Source organism: Callorhinus ursinus, unplaced genomic scaffold, assembly GCF_003265705.2.
Source record: "Callorhinus ursinus isolate GAN/ISIS: 27379988/994484 unplaced genomic scaffold, GSC_fseal_2.0 scaffold13, whole genome shotgun sequence".
NCBI lineage: Eukaryota > Metazoa > Chordata > Mammalia > Carnivora > Otariidae > Callorhinus > Callorhinus ursinus.
The window spans coordinates 3,580,506-3,606,573 of record NW_027397075.1 but is presented as its reverse complement, the minus strand read 5'-3'; the positions used below and the strand labels follow the sequence as shown (position 1 = coordinate 3,606,573).

General features: G+C 49.5%; 1 protein-coding gene and 1 long non-coding RNA gene across 2 annotated transcripts in view; one reads left to right on the top strand and one right to left on the bottom strand.

The window, feature by feature from the left end:
• The window catches only part of BMERB1 (bMERB domain containing 1), a 114,234-nt gene extending 95,744 nt beyond the window's left edge, over nt 1-18,490 (top strand). Inside the window, exons 3-6 of the mRNA XM_025855588.2 lie at nt 7,708-7,781; nt 13,378-13,492; nt 14,803-14,885; nt 17,237-18,490. Of these exons, the coding sequence (XP_025711373.1) occupies nt 7,708-7,781; nt 13,378-13,492; nt 14,803-14,885; nt 17,237-17,349 (385 nt within the window). The 3' untranslated portion in view covers nt 17,350-18,490. The remainder of the gene's footprint in view (nt 1-7,707; nt 7,782-13,377; nt 13,493-14,802; nt 14,886-17,236) is intronic.
• On the bottom strand, nt 11,441-13,451 carry LOC141373970 (uncharacterized). Its single transcript, XR_012380434.1, has 3 exons — nt 13,323-13,451; nt 12,857-13,028; nt 11,441-12,279 (listed from the first exon to the last, which is right to left on the bottom strand). It is a non-coding gene; the product is annotated as an uncharacterized lncRNA (long non-coding RNA).
• Nucleotides 18,491-26,068: the final 7,578 nt, after the last annotated feature.

Genomic DNA, 26,068 nt, shown 5'->3' with positions numbered 1-26,068 from the left:
CCTGAATTCCATCCACCATACGGGATGTAACTTGCGTATTCCCCAGTGGAGAGACCAGACTGCCTAAGTTCAAGTCCCTGTCATCTACTCTGTGACCTTGAACAAGTTCCTGACATTGTCAGAGGGGTGATAATAATAGTACCCACCTGGGAGGGTCGCAGTGAGAGTTAATTGAGACATTTTGTGTAAAATGCTTAGACCAGAGCCTAGAACCAAGAGGACAAAAACATGAATAAATGCCAATGACGGTTATACTTCTATATTGCTTGACATTTCTACAGGGAGGCTGTATTTAAGGAATATTTATACAGGGGCGCCTGGGTGGCTCAGTCGGTTAAGCGTCTGCCTTCGGCTCGGGTCATGATCCTGGGGTCCTGGAATCAAGTCCCATGTTGGGCTCCCTGCTCAGCGGGGAGCCCGCTTCTCCCTCTCCCTCTGCTTCCCCCCTGCTTGTGCTCTCTCTGACAAATAAAATAAAAAATCTTAAAAAAAAAATAAAGGAATATTTATACAGTAACAAAAGATCAGAAATACCCTCTAGGCCTAAAACAAAAGTCACCAATATTGTTGATAATCTTTTCAGGTAAAGTTTTGATTGACGTTAACATGCACACCAAAGGGTACAGACGCCCACGGTTCAGCGTGATGAGTTTTTTTCAGTGCTAGTAATTTCCTTTGACTCAAAAGGGAACAGGTCTAGAAAAGCTCTAGGGGAGAAAAGAGTCATCCATGCTCCAGGGAGGTGACATTCTTTTGGGAACAGAGGGTCGCATGTAGGAATGAGGGTCAGGTTACAACCGAAGGAGAAGCCAAGTTAACACGCAGACCTTGAAGGTGCCTCTGGGAGCCAACAGGCAGCTTGTTCCTCAGAGATGCATCACAAAGACGTCCCTCTCATAGATGTGTCACCTAAGCCCATGGCAGGCACCTGTCTGGGCCCTTGATCCCCGGCAGGATGCTGATCCCTGGCACAGGCTCCCTGGAGATGTCTCAGTACTTCTTCTCCCCCTGGGGATAGCATTTAAGCTCATTAATCCAAGAACACTAAACAAATGCCCACACTCATCATCCCCAAGCCATTCGGTTTCAGGAAATGGAAACGGCTCATGAAAGTGAGACTCATTCTCTGACGTAGGAATGTTGGTGGAGATTTTTCAGGAGTGTCTGCCAGCCGACAGCCCAGGGCAGAGAGGCGGATGGAAGTGGGCCTTTCCCTGTGCACCTACTAGGTGTGTGCAAAGCGCAGGACTGCCTGCTCTATACCATGAGCTTATTTCATGCTCATGCAACCCCAAGACAAGGGTGTTATTCCTTTTCCAAGTGAGGGCACTGAGGCCCAGAGCAGTGAAGGGACTTGCTCACGTTGTACAGCCAGTGAACAGTGGAATCCAGATCCGCACTCAGGTCTGGCTGGCTCTGGGTGCTAACAGAAAATGGCCCCAGGGATCCCCTCATTTTATACATGAGGAAACAGAGCTCCTGAGGGGAGGAATGACTTGCCCAAAGTCATTATGGTATAATAAGAAGTAAGTCTGGGGCGCCTGGGTGGCTCAGTTGGTTAAGCGACTGCCTTCGGCTCAGGTCATGATCCTGGAGTCCTGGGATCGAGTCCCGCATCGCTTCTCCCTCTGACCCTCTTTCCTCTCATGCTCTCTATCATTCTCTCTCTCAATAAATAAATAAAAATCTTAAAAAAAAAAAAAGTCAGTCTGGGTTTTGACCCCAGTTTGACACAAAGCTTGGGACACTCTTATGCTTTCCTGAGTGATAGGAGGTGCTAGGACCTTCATTTTGCTACTATTTGGTCTTTGACCAAAGTTCCTGACACGAGGAACTCCTTGTATGTTAATAAGATGACCGGTGGCTAGGACCCCTAGATGGGTTTAGGATGGGGCCAGGTCACCAGAAAGACCAAGGCATGATTAGAAGCGTGGAACATTCTCCAGGGAAGGGAGAGGATCTGGAGGCTGACGTAAGAATGAATCACACTGATGTGATGAAGCCTCATAAAAATCTCTCAAGTATGATGTCTGGAGAGTCTAGAGAGGGTGTGGCAGCCCCGTGCTTTCTCCTCATCAGGCTGTTCACCTGTATCCTTTGTAATATCATTTTTAATAAACCAGCAAATGTAAATAAATGTTTCCTCGAATTTCATGAGCAGTTCTAGCAAAGTACTGAACCTGAGGAGGGGGTCACGGGAACGCCAATTTATGGCCAGTTGGTCAGAAGAACAGGTGGGATATGGGCTGGTGATCGGCATCTGAAGCAGGGGCAGGCTTATGGGACGGAGCCCTTAAACTTGGGGTCTGTGCTAGCCCCAGGCAGCACAGTATCAGAATTGAGTTAAACTGTAGGACACCCAGTCAGGGGCCGCCAAGAATTGGAGAATTGCCTCAGTACGGAAAAACGCACACATTTGGTGTCAGACATGTAAAATGTATAGAAAAACAGTTTTTCTTTTAGTCCTAGGAGAGGTTTGTGGTGGGACTTAGGCTGGGGTCCAGGCTCCACACCCTAGACCAGTGCTTCATCTCTGGATGGGTGTTACTTCTCACCCATCCCCAGAACGCCAAGCATCCACAATTTATAAAAGAAGGAGCCAGATAAATATGATTTTTAAAAGTCAGCCTTTTCCTCTGTCGGTCTACTTCGACCTTCACATGCCAGTCTCTGCTGGATTTCCATTAGGCTCCAGACCATGTCATTTTCAAAGATCTTTTGTAAAGCAGCTGCACTATTATTCTGACAGAGCTCGATCACCTCTCCCTGCCCAGAGCTGGTAAAATGACTGATTTCCACCATCGTCCCAGCATGAAAGGCTGGAATGCGGAATGGCACGAGCTGGCTTCTTTTCCCTGTTGCATTAATCAGGTTCTTGGAGATGACATCTCTCTCTCTCTCTCTCTCTCTCTCTCTCTGGCAATAGCAGAGTTTGATTTCCAGGACTTATCTCTATTCCTGCCGAGAACTGGACTAACGTGCCTTATTCAAAAGGTCCAGCTAAGCTTCAAAAGTGCTTTGCATGAACTATTGAAATGCTTTTGTTAACAATATAACTTAATGGCACTGAAATTCCATCACCATGTAATGCTTACAATGAGCAGGGCATACATATGTTTTATTCAAAGCACACATATCCACACACATTGTATCAGTGAAGATGTCTTCAGCTATAAGCAACAGAACATTCCATTAATAGTGTCTTAAATCTAGGGGTGCCTAGGTGGCTCAGTCGGTTAAGTGTCTAACTCTTGATTTTAGCTCAGGTCATGATCTCAGGGTAGTGAGATCGAGCCCGGTGTCGGGCTCTGAGCTGGGCATGGACCTGCTTAAGATTCTCTCACCCCCAAAAAAATTTTTAAAAAACCTAGTGTCTTAAATGTAAGGTGACTAACTGTCCCCATCCCGCCTGGGATGGAGCAGTTTTCCAGGACATGGGAATTTCAGGGCTAAAGCTGGGACAGTTGTGGCAAACCAAGACAGTAGGTCACTCTACTTAAAGCATAAGGACATTTAATATTTACTTACCAAGAAGTCCAGACGCAGGTGATCTGAGCATCAGCAAGGTAGCTCTTTGCTCCTTTCTCCTTGCCCCTCTCACCACAGTGACTGCAGAAGCATCAGGACTAGGAGGGGTGTAGCACTGGGGACTTGGGTCATCTTTCCCAGGAGCGCCCCCAAGCAGACTTCCTCTTCCATCCCGTTGGCCCGAAGTGGGTCTCATGGGTACCTCTAGCTGCAAGGGGGCCTGGAAAAGCAGATGTCCAGCAAAGGCAGATGGGATTGCCATCATTCTTGCTGCAGAATGAATTCCCCCTGCCCCCCAAATGCATATGTTGAAGCCTTGATTTCCAGTGTGATGGTACTTGGAGGTGGAGCCTATGGGAGGTACTTAGGTCACGAGGGTGGAGCCCCCGTGAGTGGGATTACGGCCCTTATACAAGAGACCCCAAAGTGAGGATCTCTTTCTCCACCGTGTGAAAATTTAGCAAGAAGGTGGCCATCTGCAAACCAGGAAGGACGCCCTCACCAGGAGCCGAATTGGCTGACATCTTGATCTTGGATTTCCTAGCCCTTCAGAACTGTGAGAAATCAATGTTCATGGTTTAAGCCATACAATCTTTTTGTGTTTTGTTATGGCTTTGGGCATGTTGCTTCATTTCCATTTCCTTGTCTGTAAAGTGGGGATAAAAACAACTTTCTGATAGGATGGCAATGAGGATTTAGATGAGTTTATGCATAGAAAGTGCTGAGATGGTGCCTGGCCCAGACTAAATGCTCAGTACACGGTGACTTTTTGTCTTTGAGGAAAAGAGCAGGATCGAATAGAGATTTTTTTTTTTTAAAGATTTTATTTATTTATTTGAGAGAGCGAGAATGAGAGAGAGAGAGCACATGAGAGGGGGGAGGGTCAGAGGGAGAAGCAGACTCCCTGCTGAGCAGGGAGCCCGATGCGGGACTCGATCCCAGGACTCCAGGATCATGACCTGAGCCGAAGGCAGCCGCTTAACCGACGGAGACACCCAGGTGCCCTCGAATAGAGATTTTTATGAGGAGCTGCATCATGACTCCCCATGAGAGCTTCCAAAAAATTCCACCTGACCTGTTAATGGTGGTGGATTTGAGAGTGTTTGGGAGAACTCAAAATCATACCGACTGCAGTTTCAAGACTCACAGCGAGTGAGGGCGAAGGCCTCCCAGGGCAAGCCCACCACACTTGGGTTACAGAAAGGACAAAAGACTGGTGTGAACTACACGGAGACACTCGGAGTGACATAGTAGTCTCTGGTGCACAGGGAAGTCAAGGTCATGCATCATTTTAGATTCCTTTTTCGTATCCGTTGGTGTTTTCCCAAAACTCTGCAGTGAACAGGGGTGTCCTCTACAACGAGACAAGAATCTATTTTAGAACTTTGATATAGAGGAACATAACCAATAAAGATGATTATTTTTAAAGTTGAACATGTTCCATTTGTCACATATTCTCCCAGCATCATTTTCTCCTTCTCTCCCTGCTTCTTTATCATAGCGAAGTTTTACTAGATACCAATTACCGAGCACTTCACTCTGTGTGTCCCAGCACTTGACATGCAGAATAATCTTGGGCAGCAAGACTTAGTTATTATTCCCATCTTAAAAAGGAGGAAAGCAAGGCTCAGAGTTCAGTCACTGGCGCACGGGCCCCTCTGAAGCACAGCTATTGGGCTCCAGGGCTTTTGCTTTTGACCACTGTCTGTCTCTCTTTTGTCCCTTTCACCACCACCTTCTTCCGTCTCTCGAACATTCAGTCAGGTACCTGTCTCAATTCTGTGGTCGTAACCCATGATTTTTCAGCATGAGCAGGATTGACATTCGGACCAGGTCGTTCTCCACCAAGGCGCTGTCCTGTGCGCTGTGGGACGTTTAGCAACATCCCCGGACTCTACCCAGTGTATGCTGGCGGCGATCCCCACACGCGCTCCATTGTCACAACCCACATGTCTCCAGATGTCGCCAAATATCCCCGGAGACCAGAATCATCCTCATTAGAGCCACGGATGGAGGCTGATCTCTGCAGTCAATGTGGCAAAGGATTCTGGAGCCCCTCCAGTTGAACGATCGCCGACGGGAGCCCACGGGAACAGGCTGTGCCCTCCTGGCAAGCCCCCAAGCTTACTTGAGGCAGCTTCCACCTGCTAGGACATTTCAGGGCAGGGCCTGACAAATGTTGGGGGGGTGCCTCTGGCAACAGGGAGATGATTCTGTGGCTTGTCCTGAAAGCTGGGAGCTAGGATCAGAAGGCGTGATAACGGCCAGCAAAAGGCAGGGGCGCCCCAAGCTGGTCTGTGGATGGCGCTTCTGAATGGGGGCAGCAGATCCTCGGAAGGAGGCCGGAAGATCAGTGGACTTAGAGGCCACTCATTTCCAGTCCTTGTCCTGTTCCCATCTGCCGTCTGCATTCAGTCGAGTCCTTTGAGAACATGAATGCTCCCCTCTCTCTCTTCCTGGGATAGGAGGATGATGTGTCCATACTGGCCCCTCCATCCCCCCTGACCCCTCGTTTTACTCTTCTTCAGCGCATGTGACGTTCTGTTGTATTTGTGCTCACCCTCTGTCACCCCACCTAAATTTTGGCTCCCAGGGGCAGAGGAGGCTGCTGCATGCTTAGAGCCGGGCAGGATGAAGGCAAAGACCCTCCACGCCCCATGAGAAAGCGATTTGAAAATAGGTCTCAACAGCCATAGCCACGTCAAGCCCGTTGTACTCAGGGGCGCTACTTCTGAGAATCCACGGCCCCCACTCCAAGTAATCCAACTTGAAGAAAAAGCCTTATGTGAATCCATGTGTAGACAACAGTGGCTCAAATGGCACCCCAAAAAGCGCAACCTGAAAGCCCCACCTAAGTAATCAAGATAAGGGGGGTCATTAAAGCAGCCCTGATAAATACACTCGGTGAAATTCCAGATATCCAGTACACTTATCATTTACAACAGTATGAGTTAATATTATAGCAGAGCTACAAAACTGTCACGCATGATGCAAGACTGTCTGGGCAGCCCGATGACTGAGATTATAGGAGTTGAGCATCCTTGCACACAGTTGGCGGGAATATCATGCACCATCCATCTGGAGGGCAATTTTGAAGTTCCTAATTAAAATGCAAGTGTTGGTACACCTGGGTGGCTCAGTCGGCTGAGCTTCAGACTCTTGGTTTTAGCTGAGGTCATGACCTCAGGGTCCTGGGACCAAGCCCTGCACTGGGCTCCTTGCTCAGTTCGGAGTCCGCTGGAAATTCTCTCTCCCATCCCCCCTGTGAGCGTGCATGCATGTGCACTCTCTCAAATAAATAAATAAATCTTTTTTAAAAAATAAAAATAAAAGGTAAAATGAAGTGTTCATGTCACTTGACCCACTGATTGAATTTCTAGGGATTAATTTTTCTAGGAATTGATGTATTTCTAGGAATTTATCCTAGAAATAACCCAGATGTCTGTGCCTAGGGGAATGGTTAAATAAATCACCATGTATCAATATAGTAGAATACCATGCAGCCATTAAAAACGAGGAGGCGTGCATGTACTGATGTGGAGAAAGGCTCAAGATATATCATTAAGTTAAAAAAACCGCAAAATGTTTTTGTGTAATAGCAATAATGTCATAACTCATAGTATAAACATGAACATTTTTATAAATCTGGAGGAATAAACACCATTGACATTTTTTTTTCTAAAGGACTGAGGGAGATTTTCTCTACATTGTGAATTTCTATAATGTTTAACATTTTTTAACATAGCTGCTAAGAGAAAACACTGAGCCTGCAGCCTGAGCTCACTCATATGAGCAAACAGAAGTGAGGACGTAAAGACCAAAAGCAATTCCATCAAGGATTCATTAACAGTGACCAGTCATTTCTAAGTAGTAGGATAATAGGCACTTTCTGTTTTTTTCTTTTTTCTTTATAAAGCTTTTATTTATTTACGTAATCTCTATACCCATGTGGGGCTTGATCTCACAACCCTGAGATCAAGAGTCATGAAAGCTCTTCCTGCTGAGCCAGCCAGGCGCCCCTGTTTCTCTTCTTTTAAGGGAGAACCTGTAGGAAGAGTGTGTGTGGTCCTTACAAAGGACATCATCCTCCCCAAAGCCTTTGTTTAACCTGAGTGATGCTCAGGGTGTAGAATGTTCTGTCAGTGTAACCTGCTGTGGGATGGTGTCCTGTCTCCCCAGGATGGACGACATCCAGCTCTGCAACGACATTATGGACCTTAAGCAGGAGCTACAGAACTTGGTCGCCATCCCAGGTAAGCATGTGGGACTCTAGCCTAGCTAAGGAGCTGCCCAGAGCCACCTGGGCCAGCCCCGTCTGTGCCCCTTCGGGTTGTAAGACAGAGTTCATCTCTTATCCTAGCACAGCCCCATTCTTGCAATGCAGCACTCCATGTCAGGTAGACCTGGCTTCAAGTCCTCATTCTGGCCCCTTCCTTGACCTTGGGAAAGTCACTTTATCTGGCACTCAATTTCCCGTCCTCTGAAAACAGGGTAGTACCAGTCATAGCACTTAACTCGTTGGGTATAAATCTCATTGTGATACACAGAACATGGCAAGACATGGGCTTAGCTTCACATCTGGTCCAAAACGAAGAGTTCAGTAAGTATTAATGATTATTACTATTACTATTCTGTTTGGAGACAGGTAGAGTATGGGGGTTACAAGCTCTGACTTCGGAGTCCGACCTAGATCTGTTGATTATTTTTTTTTAAAGCTTTTATTTATTTATTTGAAAGAGAGAGAATGAGAGATAGAGAGCACGAGAGCGAAGAGGGTCAGAGGGAGAAGCAGACTCCCCGCGGAGCAGGCAGCCCGATGCGGGACTCGATCCCGGGACTCCAGGATCATGACCTGAGCCGAAGGCAGTCGCTTAACCAACTGAGCCACCCAGGCACCCAGATCTGTCGATTATTAATGACATGACCTGAAGCAACTTACTCCACCAAAACTCAGTTTCCTCACCTGTCAACTGGGACAATAATGGTATCTACCTCGTAGGGCAGTTGTGGGATTGACTGAGGGGAAAAACACGTATGGTACTAGGCACAGTTGCCATCCTTTAGTAAGCGCTTAAGAAATTATTACTGTTGTTCTTGTCATTAACTGAACAAGTTTCTACCCACCCTTATATTTATATACTAATTCATTTTAACATGGCAGTAGCAAACCTACTGATGATGCGAGGTTCCATCTCAGGATCCTGGGATCATGACCTGAGCCAAAGGCAGACACTTAACTGACTGAGCCACCCAGGCGCCCCAAGAACCCCTACTTTAGAGTCCAGTGACCTGGCTTTGAATCCAGGCTGGCCAGACAGGTGGCCTTCATGTAGAAACTTAATTTCTCTGAGCCTTAAATTCCTTGTTTGCAAAATGAGGCCAATAATGCCAGCCTCCCATGGTGGTTGTGCATATGCCATGAGGTGGGAGATGCAAACCATGGGAGCGCCCGGTACAGTGCGTGCGGGGCTAGTGGATCCTTCAGACACCGCTGCTCCAGCGAGTACTCACCAGGTGCCAGGCACTGTGTGGGCGGACAGCACACGGGTACAGGGTTTCTCTTGGAAGTGATCAAACTGTTCTAGGATTGATTGTGGTCATGGTTGCATGACTCGATGGGGGACTCGTAATGGTATGTGAATTGTATCTTGAGAACACTGTTACCATAGAAAGTCAACAGCCAAAGAAGGGAGCAAAAAGCGCAATGTCCAGACATCACCCATTAGAAATTCTATTCAGTGAGTGTGGAGTTCTGGCACGGGTCACTTTTTAAAGCCTTGTGTGACCGTGAGGAGCAGCCAGGGTGAAGAGCCAGCCTGTGGGGACGGCTGTTTCTGTTGTCGCATTTCGTATCCCACCAAGAACTAGTTTCAAAGGTATAAAAATCCACCACCCCTACCCCCGACGGCAGCACCAAATGGGCAATTACCGGAAGGAGGCTTCTGGAGCCCTGGGCCATTGTATGAGCTCCCTATGGCTGCCCTAACAAATTCCCTCAAACTCAGCGGCATCAAACAACATAAATTGGTTCCTCCCAGTTCTGGAGTCTGGAAGTCTAGAATCCAGGTGTCGGCTGGGCCCTGCTCCTTCCAGAGGCTCTAGAGGAGAATCCTTCCTTACCTCTTCCAGCTCCTGGTGGCTGCCGGCAGTCCTTGGTGCTCCTTGGCTTGCAGCTGACTTGCTCCAGTCTCTGCTTCTCTCATCCCATGGCTTCTTCCTTATCTATACATCCTCTCCCCTTCTCACAGGACAGCTGTCACTGGATTTACACTCACCGCAGTGTATATGACCTCATCTCCACTAATTACATCTACAAAGATCCTATTTCCAAACAGGGTAGACATTTTTGTGGGGAGGGGGATACTACTCAACCCAATACTGGCCTGAAGCTCAAGCCAACCTCACAAGGGTTCGGAACCAGAGAGAGGAAAGCTGTTGGAATATTCCTTCCCTCTCTGTCTCTCTTTCATTCTCTCTCTCCTTCTGTTTTGGAAGAGCCAAGCAAGCCCACTCCATCTCCCTCCCATTATCTTCTCACACAAAAACCCAACTCTTCTATGTTTAGCAGAACTCGTAGACACAAGCAGATTAGCATATCGTATCCTTCCAGTAAACAGATCCTCCTAGTTCAGTAAGACCCCTTGTCACACATCACATGCTTGAGAAACAGTGATAAAAAGATTTATGATTATCCCGAAGGACCAATGAGGGCAGGAGTAAAGAAGAGCAAAGGGTCTTCATCTCTGAGCATTGATCCCCTTGCCTTCTCCTCTCTTTCACAGTAAAAACAAACAAAACAAAAACCCCAACTCTTAGGGCCTCTATGTCCTAATTTTCAGCCTCCGAGGAGAGCTCTGATGGGCCAAACATGGGTTGATTTCCGAAATCACTTTTGGCTCAGAACACATGGGAGCTGCTGAAGCAAAGGAGACATGGGTGTGTGACCACTGAACCAGCCAGGACCACCTCAGGCCACAGGGGCTCCAGTCGGGGCTGTGGCAGCCTCTAGAACACAGGTGGAAATGGATGGGAGCAGGGTTCTTTGGCTGACACAGTCCCTGGGGTGCCTGACTGACCAGAACTGGGACTATGGTGAGAAAGACAAGGTACTCAGCTAGAACACAAAAAAATTCAGTAACCAGGACAAATAATATATTAATGCAATATTTCAAATACCAAAACAGGGGCGCCTGGGTGGCTCAGTTGGTTGAGTGTCTGTCTCATGATTTTGGCTCAGGTCATGATCTCAGGGTCATGGGATCAAGCTGCGCGTCGGGCTCCACACTCAGCGAGGAGTCTGCTTGGGATTCTCTCTCTCCCTCTGCCCCTCACCCTACCCACATGCACTCTGTCAGTCTCTAAAATAAAATAAATCTTTAAGAAATTTTTAAAAATACCAACACACACACACACAACCCATGATAAATAAAATACCAAAAATTTAAATTAAGACAAGATCAGTACACATACTCAGTAGGCAGAGTCCAAGGATGCCAAAAGCTACAGTGCAGGGGAATCCCACATGAAGATCGAATTCTGCCTGAACTGTCATTGACCATGTGGCTAAGAAACATGGGTTGACAAGGTCATGGGACCAGTCAGCAATAGAGCTCAGGTCCTTAATGCTGGTCCCATTGACACCCCCAGGAAATCAAGTTTTCCCAGTGACCTTTGTGTAGAAATTCACATATTAAAATTTTCTTTCTTATTCTGCTTTCCTACTCACCTCTCTCTACCTTCTCCTCGGACCCCTTGTTGAGTCTTTCTGTGTATTCCTGGACCAGGGTCAGGTGTCTAGATGGATTCAGCTGAGCGTGGGGGGTGGGGGGTGGGGGGAGAAACAGTGCTCCTGGCAACACATCAATAAAGTATTAAAGAAAGAGATCACTGAATGGCCAAGAAATTCATGCCTCTCCAGCCAGGGTCAGAAGATCATTCACCAGCTCCCCGGTGGTGGGTGCAGATGTCTGGCTGGAGAGAATGCCTGGGGCCTTCTCTGCCTTGAGGGCTCCTCTGGGACAAGCCAAGATACGTCATCTCACCCCCACTGCCACCACCACTACCTCAGAACTAGGGATGTGTAGCCCCGGCTAGAGAGGCCATGGCACTTTCCCCTTGGACATAAGAATAGTGTCTCCCTCATAGCATTGTTAAAGAGGACTAAACTTGTGGTTCTCAACCAGGGGTGATTTTGCCCCACGCCCAGGGACACTGGGCAATGTCCAGACGCATTTTTGGTTGTCACACCTGGGGTGGGGTACTGCTGGCCTCTAGTGGGTAGAGGCCGGGGATCCTGCTAAACACCATACAGTGTACAGGACGGCCTTTGCAACTAAGAATGATCCTGTCTCGAATGTCAGCGGTGCCAAGGTTGAGAAACAGAGATTAAATGAAAGTGACAAGCTCATGGGAATACAAATATAATAGCTGCAATTTATGAAGCACTTCTCATTTGCACACTTATGCTATGAAATTTGCTTTTTATTCATCAACTAAGTATTTATTTCTTCTGTACTTGATTCAGTAAATATTTAAGAGGGAAGCATTTAATCATTAAAACAACAATGATGATGTAAAATGATAGCTTATGATAGGAGCCGCTGACAGTTCATGAGCCCTTACTACATACAGGTGGTGAGCCTACTATTTTCCTTGGTTTCTCTCTCTTAAAATTTGCAGCAACTTCATGATTATCTATGTTGAGAGACTGGATGCCTGGAGAGGTTGAGGAACATGCCCAGGGTCACATACCTAGAGAGAGGAGAAGCTAGGGTGTGAAGGCGGGATTGTCTGGTTCTACAGTGGGTGCTCACAGTCATGTTGGGGTGACAGGCCAGGGAGTCCAGTTAGGAGGGCACACATGGTCCAGGAAGAGATGGCCTGTGCTAAGGAGGTGTGCTGGAGGAGATGAGAAGCAAGTTGGAGAGTCACGCTGGTAAGCATGTGGAGATGCTAGGAATCAGGTGTGTGGTGCCAACAAGCAGGGGGTGAAGCTGGCAAGCTGGCAATTCCCATTGGCAAGTAGGTGGATGATGTTGGCAAGCAAAAGGATCACATCACCAAGCAAGTGGTGGTGCCTGCCTGTGGGTGGGTGGTGCCTGAAGGCAGTTGGAAGATGCCTGGGGGCAGGTGGGGGTGTCTAGAGGCAGGTGAGTGGTGCCTAGAGGCAGGTGGTTGATGCCTGAAGGCAGATGGCTGATGCCTGGAGGCAGGTGGGTGATACCTGGAAACAGGTGGGTGATGCCTGGAGGCAGGTAGGTGGTGCCTAGAGGCAGTTGAGTGGTGCCTGGAGGCCAGTGGGTGGTACCTGGAGGCCGGTGGGTGGTACCTGGAGGCTGGTGGGTGGTGCCTGCAGACAAGGTGCCCCACACTTTTTATCTTCTGAAGGGGTCTGAGCAGAGGAAGCTGAAGAGGTTCAAGTTTCTGCCCTCCTCCTTTTCTCAGTCATCATCTCCAGCCCTGGGTCTTTTTTTTCTCTTTGGCCTTCCAGTCCTTGGTATCTGGGACGGGACAAGAGCCATCAGCATGGATGATTTCTTGGCTGTAGAGTAACTCCCCCAGCACCCCTGCCTGAGCCCTCCAAGCCCCTTGCCTTCTGCATGATCCCCTTGTTTCATCATTACCACTTCCTTAGTACCTGCCACTGGGCCAGCTCTGGGCTAAGCCATATACTAACGCTACTGCCTTTAAGCCCCACCGTGTGTCTTTACAGGAAAGGAAACTGAGCTTTGAAGAGGTCACCCAGCGAGTGACCTGGCAGAGCCAGGAACCCAACCCTGGCCCCCTGGACTCACGTGCTTCCGGCAGTTACACTCGACTGTTTCTTTGCTGGTGTTTTCTTCTTCCCAGAAAAAGAAAAGACCAAGCCGCAGAAGCAGAGAGAGGATGAGCTAATCCAGAAGATCCATAAGCTGGTGCAGAAGAGAGACTTTCTGGTGGATGATGCAGAGGTCGAGCGGCTAAGGTGAGTGGGCTCCCGTCCCTGCGCTGCTAGAACGCAGTCCTCGGCCTCCTCCCAAACCCAGCTTCTGCTGCAGGGACTCATGGTCTGGCCTGACAGGTGTGGCCTCAGCAAATGCTCCCACACACTGGATCCAACTGAACCCCCAGCCTCTTGGCCTGAGGACCTGTTGCACATTCCAAAGGAACTGGAATCCAACTCCAAAAAGTCTTGCAAAGGCCTGTGGGTCTTAAGTAAATGTTACTCAAGGAGGTGACTGGGGAGGAATTACATCACATGACACATGGTAGAGCATCCTACACATTCTCTTCACTGACCTCTCTCCCAAGGCAAACTGTTCATCAAGGCCACTTCCAGAAACTTCTGTGGGTTTCTGCAGAACCCCTGCCCCCTGAACTGACTTGCTTCCTTGCCTGCCCTCTCCACTTCCTGGCTTTGTGCTCTTCCCCCTCGCCCCTCCCCCGCCCCAGGGGGCTCCAGCACCCCTCCCTATCCCTCAGGGTCTCCTGTTTGCAGATACACCTGCCACTTGATCTGGACAACCACCGGCCCTGGAGCCACAGGGCACCTGCTCATAGGAAGATGCAAATGTTGATTCTTGAGTATTTTTGTCCTGGAGCCAGGCCTTTGGAGTCCCCCACAAGGAAAGTGGCTCACAGGGCTTCTTCCAACCCAGAAGGCATCTAGCTCTTTATTGTCTGTGTCCTCCTGGGTCCTCCAAAGGCTGGAATGCTCCTTGCCTGGCTCAGCCAGCCTGGGCCCGCTAACTTTGTTCCTGATGACCCTTGGAAGAGTTCAGGTGACTTGCTCTCTGACACTTGCCACGTACCTCATGGGAGCTCAGATGTGTACGGTGACTTAAGGGCACAGGGTCAGGGGGGTGTTACTCAGCTTACTGAACCCCCCACAGAGGCTGGGTCCTAGCATGGCCCTGCCTCTGCCCTGGGATCTCACCCTGGCCCTGGGGAGACAGTTACTCCATTGCTGATACATGTCTGTGCTTCAGAGCAAGTTCATCAAATGCAACATGCACACACCATCAACACGTAACACACAACATATGCACACCACCCACACAGAACACAGAACATATATTCCCCATCCACACGTAATGCACAGCATATGTGTACCAGCCACACATAATACACAATACTCACACCAGCCGCACATAACACACAAAAGCATACCCACACCAGCCACAGAGCCTGATACATGGCCCCACACACTTAACCTCTGGCCTCATTTCCTCAGTTCCTTGATGCTTTCCTTGTTTACTCTACTTCCCTCTTGTTTTTACACACCTGTCTTCACAGGGAGCAAGAAGAAGACAAGGAAATGGCGGATTTCCTGAGAATCAAGTTAAAACCTCTAGATAAAGTAACCAAATCTCCAGCCAGTGAGTGCATTCCTCCTCCTTCCCCCATCCAGGAGAAAAGGAAATTTAAAAGAGGTCCGAGAGCCAGAGTGGGGACAACAAAATGCTTTCTAGAGATCAGACTTGGGCACACGATGGCAGCAGGTGGGGCCAGCTTCATGGGCATGCTACCAGGGAAGCTGCCCAGGCCCTGATGCCCAAAAGGGCACTGTGCTTGCTTTCACGTTTTGCTATTGCTGTCTTGAGGTTCTTAATAGTTTTGGAACAAGTGGCCCTGCATTTTCATTTTGCCCTGGGTTCGGCAGACTGTGTAGCTGGTCCTGGCAGCAGCTGTCCCTTATCAATCACAGGTTTGGTGGATTTTGTAGGAGTTTCGTGGCCACTGAGGCAAAAAGGTGGGGGCTGAGGCTTTTAGAAAAAAACCAACCTCTGCTGATAATCAGAGTGAAAAGGGTTCTGTGTGAAACAAGTTTGGGAAATGCTACATATTTGACCCTCTGTTTGGTGCCAATGTCTATTAGCCTATAAAAGTGGTAACGGGTCCTGCTTCTCTTTGTCGACCCAGTGAGGCTCCTTTTAGTTACAGGAAACGGATACCCAATTCAAATTTGCAATAGCAGAAAGGGGGATTTGTTGGAAGAAGAGCAGCAGGAACCAGCTTTGGGGACTGGACACTATTAGAATGCCCTCGTTTTCCTTCCATTTCTATTTCTGCCCCTCTTTGTATGTGAGTTTCATTTTCTCCTACTACACAGGCCTTCTTCATGGGGCCTGAACTCCAGAACCATAACTTAGCAGCAGCAAGACAACACCATACATTCTCTCTCCTCATATCTAAACACATCAATCTCAGGGGAATATTCTGATTGGCCCTTCTCGGATCATGTTCCCACCCCCTAGGCCATCACCATCATCAAGAGGCTGGGATACTATGATTGGCCAGATCTGCGTTGCAAGCCTACTCCTGTTGCCACAGGGACATTGGCTGTTATCAGAGTGAAGGGACTGGAAATCTTGCTAGGAAGACAAAACTTAAAGGCTGCCACCATCTACTGCAGCCACAAACTCAGTTTTCCCTGACCATCTATTAACATCCCATGAAATGTGGGGTAGAGTGCAAGGGAATAAATAAAGAAGGTACCTCTGCAGGCCCCTAATATCACAAGGCACATGGTCCTTGCCTAAATCCTGCATTCTCAGTGGACTGTCTCTTCCATGAAAGGTCAGTTAGAAAAACTCCACCTAAGAGTGTGGGGAAGGAGCAAGGACACTTGCCTTTTATGCAGGGTATGGATAGCAAAAAGTCATCTGTCAAGAAAAACACCAAGCCTGTACCCCATGCAAGGGGCCAAGTATCCAAATTTACACTAATCATCTAGTGCTGGGATCTAAAATGGAAAAATTAAAACTAATATAAAGCCACTGAAAGCTCTGGGACCCCAGCAAAGCAAATGCAAAACTGCTCAGTGGGGAATCTTCTGCATCCCATAATATGTAACCCACAGATAAAACAACCTCCATGAAAATGAGCTGTTGATAAAAATTTTAAACCCATAAGAACTGAACCACCATGAGTGGAGTCAGTAGATGCCACAAAGAGAATGTCCTCCCAAGAACCAGAGATAACTATCGAAAAGAGACAATAAACTAAGTATATTTAAAATGATGGAAGAGATAAAAGAAGGGATAAAACCCAAGATGAAATAGTGGAATGCCATGAGAAAAGAACTGGTGGATTTGCAAACAATTAGGTTTCTAAAAAAATTATTGTCACAGAAGTAAAAACTCATAGATTAAACAGAGCTGAAGGGAGAATTCATAAATTGGAAGACAGAGTGGAGGAAATTAACCAGCATGTAACACAAAGAGACGGAAATGTCTTCCAAAACATGGAAGATAGAATAAGAAAGTCCAACTTACTTCTAATAGGCATTCTGGAAGGCGTGATAACAGAAAACAAGTGTTGGAGGAATCTGAAAAGATAATGGATGATCATAAGACACGAAGCCCCAGATTAAAGTGACTTGGACAAAATTTCCCATTTATCCATTCACCAAACACTTCTGAGTGCCAGACCCTGTGCCAGGCTTGGCAGATACAACCACGAAGAGAACTGAATAGGACAAGAGCTAAAGGTTGTGATTAGAAGCTAAGGACTGAAAGCCAGTGGGCTCCAAGGGAGGTGGGAATAGTCATTGGAACCATATAAAACACATGCCAGCTCTGCACCGAACCTGATCTGTGGAGTTGGGGCAAGACCTGGCTAGGGGTTGGGATGGGACAGGGGCTGCCGATGGTCAGGGCTCTCCTTATATCACCTCTTCCTCTCTCCCTTTTCCCCTCTCTCCCTCCATGCTCCCATCCTGCTGCAGGCTCCCGAGCAGAGAAGAAAGCAGAGCCCCCACCTAGCAAGCCCACAGTGGCCAAGACTGGGCTGGCACTCATCAAGGATTGCTGCGGGGCCACCCAGTGCAATATCATGTAGCCTCCCACGTGGGGTGCCCCCAGGGCCACGGGGACCCCCCCCCCACCCTCTTGTCTTCATAGCCCCCATTTCACCGGGGCCCAAGAGCTCTCCAAGGCGGAAGGGGTTGAAGGCAAGCCTGTGACTGCCGCCAGGGGCCGTGGGCGTGGCGGGCGGGCCCGGCCGCCCTGTACAGAGTGTAGCAATAGGGAGTCCCTCACCGTCGCATGGCCCCCCCCAGAGCATGCCAAACCCAGGAGTCTGTCTCACTGTTTATCCAACCACCAGGAAAGGTCCTCCCTTGAAAAAGTGTATCTCCACTTCTCTCTATCTATATCTAACCCACTGTGCGAATGAACTGGGAGAGGGGCATGATCCCCAGGTGTGTATAGTCGTGACTTTTCAACAATCTAGCACCATGTTGGACACATCCCCCATCCACCCTTCTAGCTCTGCTATCAGGCCTGCCCCAGATGGGCACAGCTCCTGTCCCCCATCTGTCCTCTCCCAGGGGCTGTGCTCTGGAGGGCTCCACGCAGCCCATGCATCTTGGAGACACGAGGGCCCATCTGTAAAGACTGAGCTTGTGTGTGGTGGTGTGGTTATGTCTCCTGCTTCCTCCCCTCCTGTGTTTGGGCACAGTTCACATCAGAAGTGTGTCCATTCGCTCTTGGCTCTTCCTTCCCTTGCAATGTCTGCCCCAGGTGTGTGGAGCACAGTGGGGATGAGGGCCTGGGCTGGAGCACAACCGGTGCTCAGAAGAGGTAGTGGAGAGCTGGAGGCTCCAACACCAGGCATGGGCAGATGAGAAGGGGACCCAGAGCAGATGCTGATTCAGGCGCTCTCCACCCACTGGGGGCCACTGGAGCGAGTGCCAGCAGGACACCACTCACCAGCTTAACACACAGACCTCCGGAAACAGCAGTGGCGGGCGGGAGAGGTGGCCTGACCCAACTGTGTCCCATCGTTTGGTGGTGTATTTTAATCAGCCTAATAATTCCACCTGTGTAACTTGATGTACATTTGCTACAGCCAGCTCGGCACAGCCCGTGTGACCTCTCTGTATGTGTGTGTGTCGTGACCGGCCTAACGTAGTTAGCGTAACTCAAGATTCACTGATGTGCAATCATCCATCGGAGAAAATAAAAATGGAAACCATGTACACAGCATTTTTAACGTTTTTTTTTTAATCTTTTTTCTTGATTATAGAAGTCATCCATGTACCCACTAAACCTTTTAAAAGTATAGAAAGTATAAAGAAGTTTCTTGTTTTCTGTTTGTATCTCCCACAAATTTTCCAACTCGAGACCACACTGCCCTTTTGGCAGATTTCCTTTCATGTGTTTTTTTTTGTTTTGTTTTTTTTCCACAATCGGCATCATATTGTACCATTTTATAACCAGTTTTTTTCTTTGAGCGTTATATCACTATCATTTTCGCACATCATTAAGAGCTCTTTGTAACATTAAACACTCTTCACAAATATCTGCGATGGCTGCTTAGTAATCCATCTTGTGGCTACGCCATAATCTAACTAACCCTTTCCTTACTATCGGACATTTAGGCTGTTTTTACTTTTTCGGTATTATCAAGAATGTCACGGTACCTGGGTGGCTCGGTTGGGTGTCTGACTCTTGGATTTCGGCTCAGGTCATTATCCTGGGGTCCTGGGATTGAGCCCCACGTTGGGCTCCATGCTCAGTGTGGAGTCTGCTTGTCTTTCTCCCTCTGCTCCTCCCGTGCTCGTGCTCTTTCCCAAATAAATAAAATCTTAAAAAAAAAAAAAGTCAAGATAAATACCCTGGGGGACAGAGCTTCATCTGAATTTCTGATTTTTCCTTAAGATAAAAATAAAGTTCTTAGGGTCACCTTTTTCAAAAATATTTGTAAATCAAAAGTGAATCTGAAGGTCTTTCAAGTCACAGCAGCTTTGCAGTTGACACAAAATATTTCTGACTGAGGACCCCGGAGCCTTGGGTTCCATGCTAACCCCCCAGTGGGCAGCACACCCTCAATCCCTCCCATTGTCTCAGATGTATTTGTGCCTCAGTCTGAGCTTTGGCCTGCACATCACTTCCTGCCACTCTGAAGCAGAAGAGGCTGTCTTTGGCCACTGCCCCTAAGGCCACCACACTGGCCTTAAGGGACCCCATGGCCTCCTTCTCTGTCCTACACCAAGCATGAAGCCAGACTCTGTGAGCTTCCCAGGACACTCCCATAACATGGTACCTCAACCAGGATGGCTTAAAACAACACAAATGTACCCTCTCACAGTTCCAGAAGCCAGAGGTCTGAAATCAAGGTGTTGGCAGAGCCAGGCTCCCTCTGGAGGCTCTAGGGAAGAATTCTTCACTGCTTCCAGCTCCTGGTGGCTCCTGGCAATCCTTGGCATTCCTTGGCTTCATCACCCCAGTTTCCACTTCTGTCTTCACATGATTTTGTCCTGTGTGTGTGTGTGTGTCTGTGTCCTATCCTCTTCTTATAAGGTGCACCTTAAACCCACGATGCTTTCCTGTAGATCCTTAGCTTAATGACTTCTGCAAAGACCCTATTTCCAAATGAGGTCACATCCTAAGATAGCAAGTAGACATGAATTTTGGCGGGGGGCGGGGAGGGGAATGCTCTTCAAGCCACTCCACAGATGCTTCCCACTCTTGCAATAAAAACCCAGGCTGCAAAGGGTCTGCCACTCTTCTTTGTAGAAAACATGGGTCTGGAAGGCTTGACTTCAGACCAATTAGAGAGCAGTCACTCACTGATCCAATGAGCCAAAGGAGATCGAAACCCTCATAAAAATCCTGCCTCTAGTACATCCCCTGAGCCCTGGGGTACACCTAATTTATGTTCCTGTTATTTCTATTGATTCGTTTTAAACAAACAAAAATCCCCACCATTTATTCAGGCTTTCACACAAGAACAGAAGAAAGTAATAATTCAAGATGTTCCTGGATCACTGGGGCTGCCATCAGAGCCAGGAAACCTTGCAGACCCAGACTCACTCATTTTGGAAGCTGGAGCAGAAAAGATACAACAGGAGAAACATTTACTAAGAGCCACGTGTGCGTTTTCTCTGTAGCTCCTCACATCAACCCCAGAGGCAGATGTTCTCATCACTTCCACCGTACAGATGAAGTTTTCCCAAGTCCTTTGAGCAACGCCCTATGGGTTGTTGGTGGAATCATCATTAATCCATCCCTTCTCCTGTAGTCTCAAAAGGTCTTTCTTTCCCTGTCAGAACTGAAACAAATCTCTCCCATTACCAACCAACCAACCAACCAACTAGCACTCCATTCCATCTTCCCCTGCAGCCACCATCTCTCTGTCCATCTTCATAGCTTTACATGTTGAGAATTGTCCCCCATCTTGCCGTCTTCATTCTCTCGTCTCTAGTCCCATCCTCACCCTATTTAAATCTGGTTTCTGTCACTCTTTTATCCCTGACCCCTCTGACTGGGGATGTCATCATGTGGTTATGTGGGTAAGGAAAAATTCTTTTCTTTACCCATCTCATGTCCTCCAGCTGGAGTCCTTTCAGTGAGATGGGCCAAAGACAGAAGACCAAGAGAAAAACAAGCAGGAGTGTATGAACACAGGCACTGCACAAGTACATGTGGGAGCACTGGGCAATGAACAACCCAAAGAGGTGCTTAGAACTTGAACCCACCTACCATCTGAACTAAAAGGAAAAGGGGTTTTGGGTTTCCGATAAAGTAGTAAGTTATGGGGAGAGGGGCAGAAAAAGTATGGTAAACAAGTGTTGTGTGGTTAGATTTGTTATGCAGATGTTAAGACCTGCCTTCTCCACTGATGAGACTTCCTCCTCCTGGTGTGGGAGAGGGAGACATCTTTTATGAATGGAAATTTCCTTTATAAAGGGAGATTGCCTTTATAAAAGAAGAGCTTTCTCTGCACTTGTTGGTTCTCAAGGGTCTTTAGCTCGGAAATAATCCATAAGCCAAAGGGGCATTTCTTGGGGTGGCGTATTCTGGCACCCCACATTTATATCCCATCCACACAGTCAACCCTCACGCTAGCTCTGTGGGGTATGTTATGGCCCAGTTATGACACTGCCAACGTGCCCCATCTCGAGGTGAACCTCCCACCACCCAGGAAGACCTCTCTCCAGTCTCCATTCTCTCTTACTTGACCTCAGGGCCTGGCCCTCAGCATTCTGCTCTTCCCCACTCCTGGCCGTAGAAGGCCCTTGCACCCGGCTGCTCCTGGATTCCCTCCTTCACCTAGAATAGACCTTTCTCTTTTACTCGGACCCACTTCCCCGACTGCTTCCTAGACTGTCCATTTGGAACCAGAGAAGGCACATCAAATGTGACATATCCTAAACCAGGGGCCAGTGAACAGTCCCATCACCCGTTTATTGTAAATTGAGTTTTACTGGCAGGTAACCAAGAGCATTTGTGTATGGATTGTCTCCAGCTGCTTTGCGGGGTACAGCAGCAGAGTTGAATACCTGTGACAGAGACCCCATGGCTGGCAAATCCTAAAATATTTACACCGGCCCTTTAAGAAAAAGTTGGCCAACCCCCATCCTAAACTGCCTCAGCTTCCCCTGCAGTTTCCCATCTCAAGAAAGATTATCCTAGGACGTGACCTCGGCTCGTTTATTCCTCCACACATCCACCCAACTGCCAAGTCTTTAGCTTTAGAAAACTGAGTTTCCCTAGAGTCTGTGCATACCACCATGCCCCCAGTGTAACCACCATCACCTTTTGCTCTGAACTGGCCTCCTTTAGCACCTGGTCACGCTCCACACAGTGGCTGGCTGCTTTTCTGAATAACACAAACCTAGTTGTCATTCCCTTCTTTAAAACGGTGCCTACACCTTTCGGTTGAAATCCAGGTTCTCTCGTGTGGATGAAAAGGCTCTCTGGACCTGGCCCTCCCTACATCCCTGCCCTCATCGCATCCGCTCGCCTTTTGCGGGGGGCACCAAAGCTTTCTTGGGATTTTATGGTTCTTCGGGCTATGCGGTCTGTTGGCCCCCCTCCTGGGCCCTCATACATTATTCCCTGTGCCAAGAACTTCTTGGATTCCCTGCCAATTCTTTCTCTGATCTATCTGTGCACCCTGCTGAAGCCAAAAGGACCTTCCTAATGTGCAGATCTGGCTGTTTTCCAGCTCTCCTGCACCTGCCCCCCACCCTCATGGTCAAGGCCTGGGGCTGGGGCCTGGTGAGTCAGCACCTCCAGGGCCTTCCCCACCCCCTTCCTCCCCGTTCCTCCGGCTTCTCACCCTTGCTCACACCATCTTTTAAGGGAGCAAACAGGAGCAGCAGCTGGGGAGGAAGAAGGAACACCTGGCGGTGTCAAGGAGCGGGTGTTCTGCAGCATCCAACTTGACCCAGACATCATGTGGCCTTCAGAACTTTGTGAAAAGGGCCCAGGGGACACTGCAATAGGATGGGGTTGGTGTGAGCGGTATCAGCGAGGTGCTGGCCCAGCAGCCAGATGCATCAGGCAGGAGAGTGGCCCCTCACCCACTGTTCCATCACAGTGGGGGAGAGGTCATCACTTCCATGTGGCAGCTGGGGAAACTGAGGCTCAGCAAGGGGAAGTGATTAGCCCAAGTTCACACAGGATGTCCGTGGGAGAGCTGGGACCTGAGTCTGAGAGCAGGGTGCCAGTCGGGCTCAGTGTGTTTATTTCTCATTTCTAAGCCCAGCAGCCTCGCACCCCATTCCCGGTTGAGCTGTCCTCGAATGGAGGTGAGCCTTGGCCACGCCTGCAGCAGCTGAGCCTCTTCTAAACCTCTCTGCTCCATGGTTGCTGGGCAGCCCTGAGCTGTGGGAATGCACCAGCTCAGCTCCAATACAGCTTGAGAAGAAGCAGTTAGAATGGGCCCACTGCCAGCAGCAAGGCTCAGATACCTGCCACCAACCACAGGACAGCTGGGTGGGCGTCCTGCGCTGGGGCAAGACACATAGGGAAGCTGGCTGAGGAAAAAAGGTCAGGTCATTTTTCCATCCGTTCCCGTGTTTAATTCCACCAGGGAATGGAGCACATGGTGGGTACCAGGGAACACAGATGAACCAGACAGAGAGGGTCCTGCCTTCCTGCAACTTACCTTCTAGTGAGGGAGATGGACATCCAACAGGAGCGAGGTGCGGGGGAGGAGGGGAGGGAGGCCTCCTCAACGGCAGTAAATCCGAACAAAACCCACTGACCAGCAGGATTAGCAAAAAGGAAAGCAATCTAGAAGGTGATGAAGGGCTTCGGCTTGGAGTCAGCCTGCCTGGGTGAAAATCCCAGCTGAAGCTCTCCCTGGGTGAGCCTGGGGGATCTCTGCCCCTCTGTGCACCTCAGTGTCCAGACCTGTAAGACGGAGAGAACACTGGGGCATTAACGAGACATCAGCTGTGCGGGATGGGCTTAGAACAATGCACGTGGTAGATAACGCACTGAGAAGAGTGGGTTATTATTGGCCACAGCTGAAGGGAAGAAGCTGCGAGATCAGAAGGCTGCTCAAGCCTTGCTATGGTTCTGGAAGGCCTGGGGCAGAGAGGGTGAGTGACACCCGCTGGGTCCTGCCTTCATGAAGCCGACAGTGAGCAGACACGTGAACAGGCTGCTGTGACAAAAGTTACTGTAACCTGAATGTCAGTTGGAGCCCCATTGCACATGCTTCCCCAAGGTGTCCGCACCTTCCCGGGGGGTTTCCGGCCCCCCCCCCCCGGTCACACATGACCTGGGCTGCGCCCCCACTAGCTCTGCACACCCCTCACATCCCTTCCCACAGCTGTCCCCTCCCTCCTCCCGCCAAGTCCGACGTGGAACTCACCTCCTTTCCTCACTCACCACAGAAACCAAGCTGCCCGAAGCCTCGGGACAGGAAGCCGACCTTCCCGAATGTGTATGGAGGTGGATGTGGGTTCACATCACAGCCACACACACCAGTGAAGACTGACTGCTCCTATTCCCACCCGCTTTGCTACCAGCCGCCAAAGGGCTCACCTCTGTCCCGGGGCCTCCTTGTGAGCAATTACCCTCCCACTTTATTGGAACAATGCAGCTCCCTCCGGCCTTCATGCTAGCCTGACTCCGGGCCCCAGGGCCCACTCTCCCCACCAAGGTTTATTTCTCTATTGATAAGGTGGCTCACTGCCCCTCCGCCCACAGGAGGGGCAGCTGCGGTGGGTTTGGGTTTTGATGAACAGTTGTGGACTTTCTGTCCCATTGGAATGGTGGTAAGCACAGAGGCCGCGGGAGCGTGGGAGGAGGGGGCAGCTACCGGATGCTGGGGTTCAGGGATGTCCCTAAAGAAGGACGCACTTCTGCAGCAAGATGCAGCACGGAGAGGAGTTGGAGGAGGTGAGGCTGGGGTGGGGACAGGAGACCACGGGAGGCTGTCAGGAACTCTCAGTGGCCCCTGCTGTCCCCCTACTCCCCCTACCCCCCATGTGGAGCTGGAGCTCTGCAGTGGGATGCTCTGGTCATAAGTAACCAAAACTGAAGCCAAAGAGGCCAAAACATCAGAGCATCTCCTGGCTCCTGGGCCGAGGTGTGGGGTACCCTTGAGTCCAGGGGTTCAAGCACTGTCACCTGGACTCCGTGGTTGTCTGCCTCTCCGCCCGCCTCCCTCCAGGGCTTTATCCTGGGCAGAGTCTCCCGGTGAGGCTCACAGCAACAGCTCCGGGCACTCGTCCTCCTCGGGGTCTCCCGGACCCCAGCACGGGGTCTGCCAGGCCTGGCCTGCGTCATGGTAAAAGATAAAGATAAACTGAGGCATATTAAAAATGTTAAGTTTAGGGGCGCCTGGGTGGCTCAGACGGTTAAGCGTCTGCCTTCAGCTTGGGTCATGATCCCCAGGTCCTGGGATCGAGACCCGCACTGGGCTCCCTGCTCGACAGGAAGCCTGCTTCTCCCTATGCCTCTGCGTGCCGCTCCCCCTGCTTGCACGCTCTCGCTCTCTAATAAATAAAATCTTTTTAAAAAATATTAAGTTTACTTGAGCAAAAATCAATTCGAATCAGGCAGTACCAGTGGAATGGAGAGGAAGGCTCTCTCACACGCAGGAGGGAGCAGGAACCGGAAGTTATACTAGGCACAGAAGCAGGTTGGCTATCACAAGGCCACCTTCCTTTAGGGGAGGACAGGGGTCTGATAGGCCCATTACCTGGCTAGTGCTGATCAGACTATTCCTGATTGATTGGTTTAGGATTCCATTTCTGGGAGCGCTGAAATTGTAGTCACGTCTCGGTGTGCTGACATGGAGCTTAGCATCAGAAATTCAATTTTGGGCCTGTTATCCTGTTTTTTAATGGTCACATGGCCAGCCCAGAATTACTGGCTGGGTCAGAGGGGGTGGTTCTCTGCTCAGCCTCCGTGGCCTCCCATTCCCATCTGGAAACCTCGGCGCTAGGACGTGGAAGATGGGTGGACTGCAAGTGGGTCTATCAGGGGCTCTTGCCGCTTTGAAACTTGACCGCTGACCCTCAGCGGGTTTAGCCCGGGACTCCTTTCCTTCCTCCTCAGTCATTCCCTCCAGGATAGTGTGGGAGCCTGTGGCTGGCTTCCACCGGATGGACATTGGCAAGGACCATGGGAAGCCGCTCCCTTGGTTCGGTTACATTCTGTGGGGCTCGCTCTCAACGGACTGGAGATTCTCCTCATGGGTTTGATGAGCTAAGCTGCCATTTTGAGGGAGGCCCATGTGGCAGGGACCTGTGGATGGCCTCCAGGATTTACAGGTGGCTTCCAGATGACGGCCAACAAAACCTGGGGCC